The sequence below is a fragment of the Lepisosteus platostomus genome, chromosome 10, assembly GCF_059453375.1.
Source record: "Lepisosteus platostomus isolate fLepPlt1 chromosome 10, fLepPlt1.hap1, whole genome shotgun sequence".
Classification (NCBI taxonomy): domain Eukaryota; kingdom Metazoa; phylum Chordata; class Actinopteri; order Semionotiformes; family Lepisosteidae; genus Lepisosteus; species Lepisosteus platostomus.
Window position 1 is genome coordinate 55,551,334 of NC_142620.1, and position 17,424 is coordinate 55,568,757.

At 39.1% G+C, this 17,424-nt stretch overlaps 1 protein-coding gene across 9 annotated transcripts in view; it reads left to right on the forward strand.

Moving 5' to 3' along the window:
• diaph2 (diaphanous-related formin 2) overlaps positions 1 to 17,424 on the forward strand; it is a 488,074-nt gene that overhangs the window by 403,522 nt on the left and 67,128 nt on the right. For all 9 annotated transcript variants that reach the window (XM_088597461.1, XM_088597456.1, XM_088597458.1 and 6 more), the window contains one exon: positions 5,988 to 6,152. In XM_088597461.1, coding sequence (XP_088453587.1) covers positions 5,988 to 6,152 — 165 coding nt within the window. The remainder of the gene's footprint in view (positions 1 to 5,987; positions 6,153 to 17,424) is intronic.

Genomic DNA, 17,424 nt, shown 5'->3' on the forward strand with positions numbered 1-17,424 from the left:
ACAGATCCATTACAAGGAAGGTTATGGCTGTTAAAGAGAAAAGAATCAATAGAGTGTTTTTAATTCAAACTTTGTAATATTAAAATTAGAGTTTCATCTTCCTTTTTTATAAGAAAAGGATAGTTATGCTTGGGATAAAAGAGTCAAAAAGTGAACACCAAACGTCCAAGGTAATTACAGTCAAAGGCTCAGCAGGCGTGGCAGTATAGATACTGTCAAGTTGACCAGCTCACTTTGTAATGCAGCTTACAGACCTCAAATTAATTTAAGAAACACAGAGGCCTGGAGCAGACACTGAAACAAACCAGAGATTGTTCTTTAACTGGCTATTCTCTAACTGGCTGTGGTGGAGTTTTTGTTTGACAGAATGTCAAAATGCAACAGATTAATATTGTCGTTTTGGCACAATTTTACAGTGGGAAGAGATTAGGCAGCTGTTCCTGTTTGGTGTCTTACCATAGTGAAGAGCTCAAGTGGAGAGTGCTGGCTTTTGATGACATTCTCAGGTTAAATCCCAGCAGTTTCTATTGCAATGAAGCGAAACTATAGATTAGAATCTGGCCCTGAGAATTGGGAGGGTCTCTTCATTAATGCCACAGAGCAGGATATCCTGCCAGTTAGATCATTACACTGACAGGATGGGGTTTAGTGCTAAAGTTCAGGAATAGGAACTGGATTGGCATTGCAGTGATGTTGGTGGATCATACTGCGACCCATTAGGAGTTATCTGATTTCGTTCTTGCATTTCTATCATGTTTCAGTGATTTTTGATGTTTAAGAGGTTGTTAAAAGCATGTTGTTTTTACTGTTATGCCACACGAGTATTTTTTTTCCTTTCTGCTTTTAATCCTTCCTGTCGTTTTCTTGTAGAAGCCCTTTCAAATGCTCAATTTTGCTGCTTCTCTTTGAATAATCTTTACAGAAAACAGCAGGGAATGGTGAATGCTCGGTCGAGGCAAAGTGTGTGATGTTTCAGATTTCATAAATATTTAATAGACAGGAATATGGAGTAAATTGACATTGAAATTGCTTTCATTTTCAAATGAGGAAACAAAAATCCTTGATGACATCCTTATAAGGGAAAATCATGTGTCTAAGGATGATGGCTTCCCCTAATGTTGCTTTGCATCTTCCCTCTGGGACCATGCCATGGTCGCCCAAGTGTTACTCTTTCCCATATTTCTTGTGTGCACGGCTCACTCGGACTGCTGTCTACAGAGCACCTGCACTCACTGCGTGGAACCACAGTGGTTTTGCTTTGCTTTAACTTGGTCAAGATAGTCAACACCTGTGCATGTGCAGCAAGAATTCTTCAGCTTCTAGTTACAAATTACAAACCTAACTCATGAACGCAAGCATAAATCATGAACCCCAGCTCCCTATACCAGCAGTTAATCTGAGGCTGGTGGGAATGAGAAAACAGAAGGGTGTTTGTTGTGCCAGGGCCATGTTCTCATTTTTGGACTTCTTTCTGCTGGCTGTAAATATTGCACTGTTTCACTGCACTGCCTCCTTCAAATGTGTCTATTCTGGTTGGGTTTGAAGCCCCTGGCCAAGGGGATGGTGCTGAATGGGATTCAGGGCTGGAAACACTGTCCAGCCTGGATTGTCCGGGGGCATGCCATGTGGCTGGATTGCTGGTCTCATGCAAGGTCCTTATTTTCTGTAATTTCTCCCCAGACCCCTGCTTCACAATCAGCTCACAGCCAAGGCTCTCGTTAGCTCTAGTCTTTTACAGGTCTCTTACAAGCTGCTGGGAGAGGTTCCAGCTGGGCTGGGGTTCGAGGGGACGCAGATTTCAAGGGCAGGGATTCCAATCAGTTTCTTTAGCACTACGGTCATTGATTTAAGAATGTAGTGAAAGGAGCTTTCAGAATTCAGATTTGCTTAAAATATTATATTGTATATAAATATAAAATGGTGTGGAATGTTTGAATTTCTCTATAGAGCATAGCTTTGTTTAAATGCATGAATTATTAATTAAAGATTTGTGAGATCTTGTCTTTACAGAGTTACTGTATAAGAATACTACTGTGAAGTTATGCATAGTGAATAATAAGATAGCAATATAGAAAATAATAGTGCTTTTAAAACATAATTTAAAATCAATTGAGAAATGTATGGTTCACATGAAAAATCAATTGAAAACCTTTCTTTTTTCATTACCACAGAAGGACATATTTTTTACTGGGATCCATGACCCTTGTTTCATTTCACAAAACACTGTATATATCTACTGTAGCTTTTGTTTTCATTCCTTTAGCATTGGCCTTCCTGAAGGCAGTACAATTTGAGGCATATTATAAGAAACTTTTCCTAGTAGCAAATGCTTTGGCATCTGTCTTCTTCTTTCATATTATGGTGCCAGCTGGGATGAAGAAATGGTATCTTAAAGGAGGGGAGCAGAACGGCACGCTCAGTGCTATTCCTGCTCCTCTGTGCCTACAGACTGTCTCAGGCTGGCGGCTACGGCCTGTGCTGGCAGCCCCAGTGGGAGCCAGCCTCCAGCGTCCCTGTCTGCCCTGCAATATGCTTCAAATGCCCAAGCGTCAACTCCAAGTAATTGTGCCAAGTCAAGGGCCTTTTTTAATCTCTTCTGACAGACACTGCATCTGCCTCATTCTCTAGCCCCAGAGCTTGTAGCACCATTCTGCAGACCTGTTGCTTCACTCGTGCTTTCTGTTCCTGTTCCCACGTCCACAGTGGGGCGGCCCCACACCCCTGTGAGCTGCTTGGTACTGACTTGTACGGGGAACTGACTTGACTTGTTTTGGGATCTGTTTAAAAAACTTCTCACTTTCATCTCCTTGATGAACAAACAGTCTTCCATATCTCGTTGGCATGTGGGTTGTGGAGTATAGTGATATAGTGATGTGAGGCAGGGCAGCGGTGAAGGGTCTTCATTGTACACTGATTGCAGTGTGGCCCAGTGGGAACTCCTTTTAAATTAGGCTCAGTTTCGCTGCGTGTGCAACAGGCTGCGGGACGAGAGCAAGAAGCCTCTGACTGGGGCTGCGGTACCCAGAGAGGGGATAATTCTGCGACTCCAGGGAAAGCAGATCTCTACACTCGCTCAGTCCCTGTGCTTAAGGCCAAGAGACACATAGGAAGGCATTAAATAAACATTACTGAAAGTAGGTTAGGCAAGATTTATTAAGAAGGCTTTTTGGCCTTGACTAAGAGAGCAATTTACCATTTTTAATAACTCCCTAACATGCAGGGTGGTAAACAAACTAGATAATTTATTGCTGTCCTTATACTGTAGGTGGCCACTGTATAGTAAAAAATATTTTTTTTTTCTTTTCTGGTGAGTTTTATATAGTTTTAAAGCAGAGTTAGGATCATAGTTCTTTTCTCAAAGCTATTGTTATGAGGTAGAATCCTATACAATGTCATCCCTTTTCCAAAAAATAAAAAAGTGCATTAAATTATATAATATTTAACATTTTGAGTGTTGTCTTGTATCATTATCTAAAAAAACAAGACTGTTTTTATAGCTTTTATATGATCGCAGAGAACAGATTTGCCGAAATAAGGTAGGAATTTAATTTGTTGAACTAAGGTCTCTCTAATATAAACATTTAATGACCTGTAACTTTTAAAAATATTCTATCAGACAGAAGAAGTCCACTTCCCTCACTCCGTGTTGCGTATATTTAACATGCCAGAGTTAATTGATGTTAATTTTGAGCACACCAGGACAGAATCAGAAAGATTTGACCCTCAACTGTGATCTCATTGATGAGGCTGTAGTGATCATACCATGCGGCTTTGCGCGGCACAGCGAGGAGTGAAGGTGTGCTCGTACACCAGTCCCCTGCCCTTGCAGACTCATTGTCTCTGTTCAGCAGAGGAGGCATGAAAGGGTAGCCTGCAGGAGGGGATTAGCACTCAGCAGGTCAGTATTCACTAGGTGTGTTCATCGCCTTGCATTTGATAGACCTGAGGAATAAAGTAGCTTGTTTCCTTTCTCGGGTTATTCATGGCCAGCCATATACAGTATGTATAGAATTATGCAATTGCTTCCATAGTTTTGAGATATTTCTTCTTTGCTTTCATCTTTTTGTTTTAATCTGAAGGATATCTGTCATTGCAAACCCAGGCTTTGCAGGTTATTTTGTGATCCGAATGTGAACAACATTCTCTGTGTCCTTCGATCTTTGTTTCCTTCCTCACAGTATTCAAGTCCCTTCCCGATTCCTTAAACAAGACAGCTTTCATCAAGATGCACAAGCACTGTCCTTGTCTTTCTGCCAACTCAGTCACTAGACACTAGTCATAGGAAATGTAATCAGAACAATTTAAACTTCAATGTGTTTGAGGTTTTTTTTAAAGCTCTGCTGTTCAGTTTCCTCACGCTAACACACAATGTGTGCCTGCCATCATGCTTTCTTTCTTCTTCCTCTTTTGTCCAAAGCATCATCAAGGAAATGCCTTGAACCTAACCTCATTTGCCCAGGACAACGTTGTATTTCCGTAGTTCAGATAGCAATGCTGTTCATCACATTGTTACTCATTGTAAAAAATGCCTTTTTCTTAGTACAACATACCATAATATAAAGGATCTGGAAGTAAGAGACCAAATCATATTATACAGTGATTAAACCAATATTTTACCTAAAAACAGAAAGTCAGAGTGTTGAGCGAGCATCTCTCTGTTTATTCAATTCAGGTCCACACTTACACTTCTGTTGGACTCACCAGTAAACTACTATCTCCCTAATTTCAGTCATATATTTTGAAGTTGGATGGCTCCATGCCCTGCATTGACATAATTCTCTGGCTATTCCATGTGTCTCTCTCCAGACAACCCAGCAGTACTTAAGAAGGGTCAACCAGAGGATTTGGTGGTTGTTGTCAGAACCAGAACTGCTTCATTTCCTGACAGCCAAGCTTTTGATGTGAGTTTGTGAAAGGCACACTTATACTATCTACATCAACAGCTTAGAAGCAGTGTGTAAACATTAATGAACTGTTGCTGCTTATGTAGCTGAGGCGGAGGGTTCTGTTCTTCATTTCTCTGCTATGTCCTGCCTGCACTGAGCCGTCATGCCACTGAGACTCTCTCTCTTCTCCTTTCCATTCACAGTGCTTCAGATTCCTCAGACCTAACTTCTCTTAGAGGGTTTCTGGAGTGTTCACATCTGTCCATTTTCACTAAATTGACATGACAGCTGGATGGCAGTTATTGAGACTATCTTACAAGTTGGAAGAAGTATCGTTCAAGCTTATAACTTGACAGAAAATATACTCAAAACAGTGCTGTGGTTTTGTGGTTTTTCTTTTGGTAGAGAAAAAATAATTGGCATAACATCTGATTGAATTGGTATAATATGCAGAACTAAACTCTAAAATTATTCTTTTGTGAAATGTACTGCTTTGGGGAATTCAGACTTTAGTTGGATAACTTAAACTGGGGAAATGAAATCTGGACAATTAAATAGCAGGAAGATCCATTGTGTATATTAGGGTTAGCAATTTGAAGGAATTTCTTATACCGTTCCTATCTCTTATTTGTTCAAGTTTAATGTTACACAGTGGTCACCAATGAAAAAGAAAAATGGTGAGTTTCACTTCTTGTATTTGTCACAAATCGAATGTAGCAGAGTACTCCTCTCTGTTTTACATCAAAACAGTTGGTCCATACTGGATACACTGGAGGTGGCAGCAGTGATTTGTCATGAGAAAACTGTTAATCTACACTGTAGATTAAAGGAATGTTGGCTGGGCTTTCCCATTTTGTGAGAAACAAAGGAACAATGACAGCAATCAGCCATCCCTCTAGATACCACTCTGTTTATTGAAATGGTGTGAATAGGGTTTTTGGACTTTGGTATCTGAAATTGAAAGAGGCTTTATTTTCTCTTGCAATGCCCAAGGAAACTTTACAAAAGTGAAATGTTTTTTTGGTTTTTAATTATTTAGATCATCAGTTCCATTGGTAAGTATGGATTTACATAGCCGGCTTTCCTTAACCACCTCCTCACGGCTTTGCCAAACATTCACGGGAGCAGTACGAGAAGCTCTCCATCATGCACAAGAACATGCAGAAGCTGTACGAGAGCCTGGGCAGCTACTTTGCCTTTGACCCCCACGCCATCAGCATCGAAGACTTCTTTGGTGATCTCGCCAACTTCCGCAACCTCTATCAGGTGAGCTCTGGTTTAAATCTTTCACCTTTGGGAAAATAACTTTTTTAAAACTGGTTTTGTGGCATAGCAGAGGAGGGATATTTTCTGTCTTTGGGAGCATGCATGCTGTTTTTATCTTTCTGTATGGATGCAGTTTTTGTTGGAAGCAGTGGACGTACATAGGTAAGTGTGTTAAACAGGTAACTCCATCTTGATTCTGCAGTTCCTCCGTTAACCCTCTGGTCTGGGAGTCATAAACTTTGATAAAGGTGTATAGACATTACAGAGATTTTAGACTGGAGATGTGTTATGAATGTGTAATAGGTGTTCAGTTGTACTTTAATTTGCATTTATTAAAACGTTAATTTTATTTTGTTTTCCATGACATTTAGGCTTTTGAGCTATGAGATATTTTATTGCCCTTGAGATGAATGATTTCCTGTCATTCTGGGTGAAGGTGCTGAGAGGTTAAGGATCTCTTGATAAGCACCTATAAATGTGATAATAAATGTACTGTCATCCCAGACAAGATCCTGTGTCATGTCAAAATAACATTGGACAAATATGCATGGAGTGCATCGTGCTGTTTTATACTGTACATTGAAGTCACCAGTGATAGCCTGTGTCACTTGGATTTATGACAGTCATCTAAGTTAGCTGCTGAAATTATGATCTCAAGGTCTAAGAAGTGTCATGAACCAAATTACTTGTGCTAACCAACCAACCAACATCCCCTAATTTATGATGTTTTTAGTCAGGGAGAGCTGATTGAACAGTGTGAGTTTTCACTAAGTTAAATACGTGAACTTATCTAGGACCATTCAGGATGGATTTAGTGACAAGCTCAGGGATTCCATGTCAAATGCCATGCTTTGCACCACATGCCAGTGCAGTGTGCCTCCTCATTATAAAATACTACCATTTCTTACCCTCATCAGCCTGGTCACCTTAAGAAACCTGGTTAGTCCTACGATATGGTTTTGTGTCTCAGGTTCTGTAGCTGCAAACCAGAGGCTAGGAAACAGGCTGAGATTGACAGCTGTAGACAGCTCTAGATCTGTCAGGGGAAAGGCCCATCCTAGCATGTAAAATTACAACCTGCCGTCCAGCAGACCTGCTGCTTTTGAGCTTGGAAGTTTACAGCGTTGATCCAAGATCTTCCAAGGGCAGATCTGAGGAGACGATAAAAGACGCATAATAAGTTCCTTGATCGCTTGGGAGAAGAGGGGGGATAACAGGAAGGTCATGTCCCTGCTTTAGGTTAATGGTGACATCAATAAAAAAATGACATGCAGGAATAGGGATCAGGCAGCTCACCATGAAGAGAATCTTCTTTCCATTTTAAAAGACTTTTATTCATGTTTCCAGTTTTTTCTGTGTTCTTAGACTTTTTCACAATATGTTTCCTTTTTTAATATACATATCGCAGAGGGATGAGGAATATAATAATACAGAATGCTTTTACTAATATCGCTAGGTATAGTAATAGATGTACCAGCAGTACTAAAATTTGGCACAGATTAATTTATGTTTCCCATTTTATAACATTTCTGCATTTTATAACATATAACATTTCTGTATATATTTTTTACAATATTTTCTATATGTCTAGATATATGAATATATATATATAAAATCTTTCAGTTGATGCAATATGTAACCAAACTCAGTGTGCAGGTCAGAGTTGAGCAAATTTAAAAGTTATAAATATTTCAATAAAGTAAGACAGTGCTTCTCTTTTCTGAATGTAAAGGCATATTCGGAATGGTGATCATTTGCATTTTAAATAGTTTTGAGCACTGTTTTATTACATGTATAATTTACTTGCTTTCAGAAGTAATGGTGGCAATTCTTCTGGATAATAACTGTTTCCTGAATTCCACTCCACTGGAATGCTTGAATACTCTGCCTTAGTTCGCAGTTGGGGACAATGTAGCGAATACATCTCTGATTTTGTCTGGCCTTACTGCATCACTGGCAGGATGATGAGCACGCAGGAATAAAACACGGTTTGGTTGTGCAACAGAGAAGGAGGTACAGTAGATCCTCTAGTGTATACAGCATAGGACAGTAGTGGGGCCCCTGTTTAAGATAAACTCCTTCCATCCTGAAATCTAAAAATGATGGAGGATGGAGAGACAGGAATTAACTTATTTTTTCATATTACGGAAAACAACCTTGGCAGATACTGAGTAAAGGACAGATAATGAGCTTAGATTACTGTAAGACATACACATGCTGTGCTCCTGATCAGATTTGTATTTTGTGTTTTTGAGTTCTGCACTGACAAAGAAAGTCCTTGTATGCTCTGTGGAATCTCATAACTACAGTGCCTTGCGAAAGTATTCGGCCCCCTTGAACTTTTCAACCTTTTGCCACATTTCAGGCTTCAAACATAAAGATATAAATTTTTTATTTTATGTGAAGAATCACCAACAAGTGGGACACAATTGTGAAGTGGAACGAAATCTATTGGATTTTTGAAACTTTTTTAACTAATAAAAAAATGAAAAGTGGGGCGTGCAAAATTATTCGGCCCCTTTACTTTCAGTGCAGCAAACTCACTCCAGAAGTTCAGCGAGGATCTCTGAATGATCCAATGTTGTCCTAAATGACTGATGGTGATAAATAGAATCCACCTGTGTGTAATCAAGTCTCTGTATAAATGCACCTGCTCTGTGATAGTCTCAAGGTTCTGTTGAAAGCGCAGAGAGCATCATGAAGACCAAGGAACACACCAGGCAGGTCCGTAATACTGTTGTGGAGAAGTTTAAAGCCGGATTTGGATACAAAAAGATTTCCCAAGCTTCAAACATCCCAAGGAGCACTGTGCAAGCGATCATCTTGAAATGGAAGGAGTATCAGACCACTGCAAATCTACCAAGACCTGGCCGTCCCTCTAAACTTTCAGCTCAGACAAGGAGAAGACTGATCAGAGATGCAGCCAAGAGGCCCATGATCACTCTGGATGAACTGCAGAGAACTACAGCTGAGGTGGGAGAGTCTGTCCATAGGACAACAATCAGTCTTACACTGCACAAATCTGGCCTTTATGGAAGAGTGGCAAGAAGAAAGCCATTTCTCAAAGATATCCATAAAAAGTCTCGTCTAAAGTTTGCCACAAGCCACCTGGGAGACACCCCAAACATGTGGAAGAAGGTGCTCTGGTCAGATGAAGCCAAAATCGAACTTTTTGGCCACAATGCAAAACGATATGTTTGGCGTAAAAGCAACACAGCTCATCACCCTCAACACACCATCCCCACTGTCAAACATGGTGGTGGCAGCATCATGGTTTGGGCCTGCTTTTCTTCAGCAGGGACAGGGAAGATGGTTAAAATTGAGGGGAAGATGGATGCAGCCAAATACAGGACCATTCTGGATGAAAACCTGTTGGAGTCTGCAAAAGACCTGAAACTGGGACGGAGATTTATCTTCCAACAAGACAATGATCCCAAACATACAGCAAAATCTACAAAGGAATGGTTCACAAATAAACGTATCCAGGTGTTTGAATGGCCAAGTCAAAGTCCAGACCTGAATCCAATCGAGAATCTGTGGAAAGAGCTGAAAACTGCTGTTCACAAACGCTCTCCATCCAACCTCACTGAGCTCGAGCTGTTTTGCAAGGAAGAATGGGCAAGAATTTCAGTCTCTCGATGTGCAAAACTGATAGAGACATACCCCAAGCGACTTGCAGCTGTAATCGCAGCAAAAGGTGGCTCTACAAAGTATTAACGCAAGGGGGCCGAATAATTTTGCACGCCCCACTTTTCATTTTTTTATTAGTTAAAAAAGTTTCAAAAATCCAATAGATTTCGTTCCACTTCACAATTGTGTCCCACTTGTTGGTGATTCTTCACATAAAATACAAAATTTATATCTTTATGTTTGAAGCCTGAAATGTGGCAAAAGGTTGAAAAGTTCAAGGGGGCCGAATACTTTCGCAAGGCACTGTATGTTACTGTACAGTATGTGGTGGACATATAATAGACTTGGAGTACAGAAGACGTTTTAGAGCCATCAACAGACCTTATTTAAATATGAAGGTGTAAGATGTATGACAGAAAGGAGTGTTTAAATATAAAAAATTAAAAAAGGCAAAATCTGTGAATATTCGTATTATATGCAAGATGCTAACTTATTTTTGTTGGTAATTTTCTTTTGCTGTGAAGTGTGTACTTCCTCAAATGTGAGGATGCCACCTTCCAGTTTTCATGCTGCACAAGTTTAATACATGCAAAGGCTGTAAGCTGCAGAATCTGGAACAGAAATAATAAATAGAAGAGAAACGGTAAATGGGAATGAGATTGAAGAGGGGAGACCACTGTAGTCAAGAGGGAGGCTCTAAAATATTCGTTTACACGTTGTGATTTTTTCCTGTCTTTCACTTTCCTTTCCTTAACTAAAAAGTGAAAAGTGTCAGAAATATGACACCTTGTCCAGAGGGTACGCTCAAAGTCTTCAAAACCCATTAATGTGAATGGCAAGGTCCCCTTGACTGCATCTCCCCCCTCTTCTCCCCCTTCATGTGATTCAGTATCTGCAACTAACTTTCATTCTCCTGATCAAAGTACATTGCATGCTGCAGTACCAAGAACTCATATAATATAATATATTAATATACGCTACGCTGTTCACAGTTTGGAAGCAACAGGAAAGACATTCCAAACGGCTGCTTTTCCCAGTTTATTTAACAGGGTAAAGCCACGACCTTGATTGTATCAGCTGCTGAAGCATAAGAAGGAACACTTTCCATGCTCTTTTAAAACATGAACAGAGGAATCATGTTCTGAGACTGGATTGGAGTGAACGCTCTGTTTTCCATTTTTCTAAATCTTACCTCCTGCAACGATTGTCCATAGTATAATTCTCTCAAGACAAAACCCCTTTATAACTGCCTTATTCTTGCATTATCTTCAAGTATTGGAGAGACACTTGTGAGGTGCAGGAGAGTGTAAAAAGAGGTCTATCTAGGAGGGGGTTGGCTTTGATGTTGTAGTTCACTGCTTTTAAATCACCTTTGGTGTCTGCTAGATTGTGATCAAATGTCACTTCTGTTTAATTGCTATCTGAAAGATTTTGGTCCAGGCTCAGTCAAGCCCGGCCTTTAAAACAGCCTTTCCAATTGGCAGGAATTGATGTTGGGTTTTTTCTCCTGAAACCCGAAGACCAAGTTGCTGATGGGTCTTGCTCAAGACGTTTCAGATAATTGAACTCTTTCATTCTCATTCTTGTCCGTGCACTGTGCCAGTGACAGCTGTATTGAGGATCTGTCTCATGCACATTCGTCCAGCATTCACACCCCAGTCATTCATTTAAGCTGCATCTTCTGAAGTGCTGATCCAACCATAACCATTGATGGATGCTGTAACACTCCTGTAGTCTGCTATTAAGAAATGCATATTAATAATAGAGGCTTCATGAAACTTTTTCCCCCAGGCAGTCTGCTTACATAGTCATGTATAGTATCTTTTAGACATAGAAGGAAAAAATGAATTTTTAGGTTTTTAAAAACAAGATTTCCCTGAACGGTCCAGGTATTCTTAGTGAAGTTTTGCATGTGTCCCTTAAATGTAAAACGATGAACTGGTTGAGATTTAAACAAGGGTGGGAGTTAGTGCTGCTGCCTCATATCTCTGATTCCAATTCAGTTCAGACTTTATTATCCCCTGGGGGAAATTTGTTTTACAGCAGAGTCCAACAAAAACAGACAACCCCCATCAACAAATAATGCAGTACAAAAGTCTTACAGCAGATAAAAAAAGATATATTTTGCATTGTTTGAGATTGAGGGGATAAAATATTTCACCAGTCTATTTCCGCCACACCTGGGGACACAGAGTCATCTCTGGTTGGAGGGGATGAGTCACACATTCCAGTGCTGTAGGGCTTCTCTACGTCCCTCTATTTGTAGAGGGTGGTTAAGCTTATTTGATTTCCAGTCTACCAGTCTGGAGCTTGCATGTCCTCTTCTCGTCCATGAGGTGGTGCTTCCGCGTGCTCCCACTGCCCAAAGGCACAATGTCTCTAGTTGACCCCCCCCCCCGGCTGTGTGTGCACCTTGTGATCGACTGGAGTCCAGTCCAGGGTGGCCCTGCCTTGCTCCCTCAGCCTGCTGGGTGGGGATCCAGATCACCATCACCCTGTATGAATAAAATAGTTACTGGAAATGGATTGATGGATGGATGGTTTAACTAAGTTGTTCTGCATAATAAAGTGGTTTTCCTCAAAGAGAGGCTGAATTCATTTATATAAAAGTCTCTATAAACTCGAGTACAGGGCAGCTGCTTGACTGAAGATTTAATTTTTACATCTCTCTGGCTCTTTCACATAAGGACCACTTACATATACGTACAGTATATGGATTGTATTGCTATGGTGTATGAGGTTCTCTCTTTTTGGCTATAAACGAAAGAGAAGATTGTATCCAGTTTAATTTTTGTGTTTCTTTATATTCCAATAGGCGTTTCAATACATATAATAATTCTATGATTATTAATGTATGAGGAGGATAAAACTATCCATATACTGTATTAACGAGTTATCAAAGTGGAGCAGCTGGGCAGTGAGCTAACAATCGGGCTCATTAATTGAGTGTGCTTCTAATATGACTAATAAAGCCAGGAGAGACTGAGGAGCAGAGCCATGCTACCCAGGGTTTTAAAGAGATAGCAGTTTCTCACGGATGGTAGGTAAAAAGTATAAAGTAAGGGCTTACAGTTCCTTCTTTTTCTAATAGTATCAGATCACAAAATAGTAATAGGAATAAAAGAATTGGATGCAAATTAGAAATACATTTAATAATCGCACCCCATGAGCCATTAAAAAAAGTTTACTGAAGTGTAATCTGATTTATTTTGTTAATGAGGACTATCAGCTGCAATACTGATTTTAAGATGTAACGGATAAAAAAATCAAGGGACAAGTGTAGGGTCAGAGGAGCAGTAAACAATGTTTGTAAATAATTCAAATTCCTTTAAATTGAAGCATCCGGTGCATTCCTAGTGAGACTTGTGAAGAAAGATAATTTACTGGGCCTACTGAAATGTGATGTTTTCCCCCTTGCGTGTAACACTTGTGACTCCAAAGGTGCACTACGTGAAACGTTTTCACAGTTGTGTACAAGCAGTGGAAGACCAGAAAGAGTGCTTAGCAAAGGACATTTTATTCTGTATTTATGCTGGAGTGTAATACATATACATTAATTCCTATGAATATAGTGCCTCGATTCAGGAAAGTTGTAAACGTTACAGGCATGTAATTTCAGTAGCCTAGCATTTCACATAATTACCATTCTGAACTGGAGAAGGTGACAAATTAAAGTGTCTTCTAACCCAGGGCTGTCAACACAATGATGAGCGCATAACAACCCCTAAATGAAACACTGTCGTTCTGCAGCGGGAGTGAGGTAGCTATTAAGAGACAGTTTTGCACAAAGTCCTTTCATTTCTCCTTGAGCTTGGCCCCAGTCTTCCTACACAAGAGCCACAGTCAGAACACTGGAGCTGGATGCTATTCTTTAAGACACTGGACACAGGCTGCAGGCTGTGTGGAGGAGAGGGAATAGAGATATACTGTATGTCAGGGATCCCAACTGACTTTTTTTCTTACTGTACCTCCCTCATTTTCGGCGAAGCAAGTCTTGCCTGCACAAATGCCAATGAATTGAGTTAAAAGTGAAATCCCAGAACACGCACTGCACACAGGAGCTGAGTTTCGATTTCCCGTCAATGAGACAGCGGTGTACACTTTCCTCAGGGGCGTCCACACCACTCTCTTGGGTTTTTAATGCTTTTTTTCTTGCAGTTTAAAAAAACAACGTAATGTTGTAATCTCAGCCATTTCAGAATTTTCATTTCCACATCATTTATTTATATAAACACATTTAACCTTTATTTTATATAACACCTTTCATGGCACAGTGCAAGTTAAGCTGCTGCCGCTAATCCTGATAATAATAACAATAATAACTAGAAGCAGTAAAATTGGTCTCATCCTACACATACTGTAGGCCTGTTGGTGGGGAGTAAAGTTAAATTAGGAGTATTTTTTTCATCTTGAAATACTACACTGTAGTTCAATATCTATATTATCGTTATTATTGTCATACCTACAGTAGTGAGCTCCTGTTGTAGACTGTAAGTGTTTCCAGAAAAGTGTTCCATTAATTCCAGTCAGCACTTAGAAGGGTTAATGCAGGACATAATTAATTGCAGCACTGTTGTACCACTGTGTTCATGGATGATTGCAATCTACTCATCCTTAATTCAGCTGTAGACATAGAGGCTTAAACAATGCCTATTCCAGAGTCCCTGGAGTTTTGTTTATGGTTACTGAAACCCTGCTTTCTATTTTCCATGAAGGAAGGCTATCTCCAATTTCTTCAGCCTGTTTCTAAACAAGCCATTTAAACACTTCTAATTAAAAGGAACGTCTGCATGTTTTAAGCTAAGGTTTTCGTGTAATCAGCTTTCCTAATGACTTTGGATTATTTAGTGTGCAAATGCAATTATCTGGTCTAATTTGCCTTAACATATCGATTAGTGTCTGCTGCTGTCACCACAAGGACTTCCTGTGAAATGTAAGAGATTACTGTTTTTGCTACTTTTCAGCTACTTCTTTGTTATTGATAAACTTGCTGCAGGGCCCAGATTATTATCCCAGTATTACTTTGAAGTGGTGAACTCCTGTACACAAGGAAGGCAAGAGTCCTTTCAGAGGCCAACATGATGGTTGGTCTTTCAAGAGTTGCAATTAGGTTAATTCAGCCAGCACATAAAAAAAAATGATCATGCCAGGACGTAAACTAGACCGACTTTTTTTGTTCATGCTTTTGAGGATTTTGAATTCTTGAAACATGTTCCCATTTAGTCTTTTTTACTAAAAAAGTGCATTACATTTTGCCTCTCAAAGAAGGACTGGTGAATTACCTGGTTGTTCTTCTCTGTCATAATTTCACTACAGATGTTTCTTTTTTTGCAATGTGCAACCGCAACTATGCACAATATTCTGAATTAAGTCTTACCAGTGCATTGTGTGTGTAATCTCTTGAATTTAATTCTATATTTATAATTGTGTATTTTAATACTGTTTTATGTTGCTTTCCCACATTCTTGAGGAGATGTAAATGATGTGTGAACATAAACAACAAAGACTTTGTTCATTCTAGTACTACATGTGTTTTATAGCTTGTTTTTCTATGTGTGAATAATACTCTGTAGTTGTCTAAAAATATTGTTTTCCAGATTTTGCCCAGTTTTCAAATTAACTCAAATTGAAAAGCTTCTACTTTCTTGTTTCATATGCAAATGTGACCAGTTAACTAACTTTACCAGAATTTATAATAATAATAGGAAAATAGTATAAAACATTTTTATATAAAACAGATTCATAAAATTTATTTTACATTACCCCTTTCCTATCGCATCTAAAAGCAGTACGCAATAAAATAAAATAAAAACATTAGAGAAACATTAATACACATAATACTTTAATTGCTAAATTTAATATGAGCTGGGAGATTATTCCACAGTCCTGGAACAAAAGAACAGAACAGCACTGTCGCCCAGTGTTTGGAACCTCGTATCGGGATCTGAAATAAGGCCAGAATCTGAAGAGTACAAATGATGTGTAGCTGTACAGGGAGTTAGCACCTCTCTGATGTAGTCAGAAGCCAAACTGTTCAAACTCTTAAAGGTGAGCTGTGGTGTTTTAAATTGTATTCTGAAATCCATAGGGAGCCAGTGTGAGGAAGCTAAAATAGTAGAGTTGTTCACATGCATTTTAGCTTAGATTTAAGTAGCTGAAAAAAATATAAATCTACCATACAGTAACATTTCTGACTGGGTAATTGTGTCAGCATGCATAGGAATATGTAAAGGTTAATTCTGCACCGAAAAGTGGAAATAAGACCCTCAACCTTTCAGCTGTTGAGACTTCTCCGGGTGTGATGGAGAAAGAGGAAGGAAACAATGATATTGTCAGATTTATTAGCATTTATTATGTCAGAGACACTTCACCCAATGCTGCTGTCTTTCCTTTAACATGTCTCATAACCTGTACTGTATGTACAGTATATACATATACAGTGAGTTGGGCATGAAATTTATTGTAATGATTTGAACTTGATCTGTTAATTTTTTATCATTTTCTAAATGGCTTTCTTTCTCCTTTTTTTCTTTATTGGTTTATTAACACGTTTGTGCTACTAGCTTTTCTTTCCTCGCACATATTTATTCTAGGGATGAATCTGTACTCCTTTTCAAGCATAAAAGCTCTAAAATGTTACCATTTATACAGCATCCATGTTTTTCCAATTATACATCTCTAAACCCCTTTCTGTGTTGTCTGTAATCTGCTTTCCTCAAATTGTAATTGATTTTGGAATTTTGGAGATCTGTAAAATACTCCCAAAATATTTTGCTTTTTGAAAGTTTGAGTCTGCCCCTTGATTCATGTATTGTAGGTTGGGCTCCTGTGCCTGTATGCTCATTTTGATGTATAGTGGTGCTACATCTCCCCTCAACTGCCTTTCCCATCTCTTTGGAATTCTGTGGATCCACTAATTTTGTATTTGTCACTGCTATTCTCTTTGCAGTAGCCAGGTTTCCAGTTGCATCATAATCACATGCTAATGCAGGAGCTTCTGTCTACTTTATTTTCTTCCTAAGACTCCTGGCATTTAGGTATGAGCACTTAATTACCTAGTACTTTGATGGTGCATTTTTTCTGGGGTCCGCTTTTTGACTGTGCTTCCTGCATATTGTTCTTGTCTAGTTTCTGCTGATTCTGCTGATTCTCCTCCTTCCATTCTGTAGCAGGTTTACCTTGACAGTTCTAATGTATTTGCATTTCTAATTATTGCTGTTCCTAATGTTACCAATTCTATATCATAACTTGTTAACAGAGCTACACGCATGCCAGCTTAATACTCTTGCGTCCTGTGTGCACCATTTTGACTAAATGATTTCTTCTAGAAAGACAGTACTCTACAGTATGTTGATTTGCATTCAAGTCTTTATTCTTGACCCATTCATTTAGCTACCCAACGATGCCCAAGACACTTTAGAGCACAATACAATTTCTGGACAAACCAAGTTTTCTGTAATTTGCAGTTCCATGTTTTTTTCAGAGTAAATACAATAAATAAATCTCTTTTGAGTTGTTTGATTTAATCAACGTTCTAGTACGTTAGAAAATGACATTTAGGAAACTGAGTTTTATCAAAATAAAAATGAAATGAATGCCCACTCCTATTTCTGATGAAAAACCTAAGCAGCTGCTTCTTTAT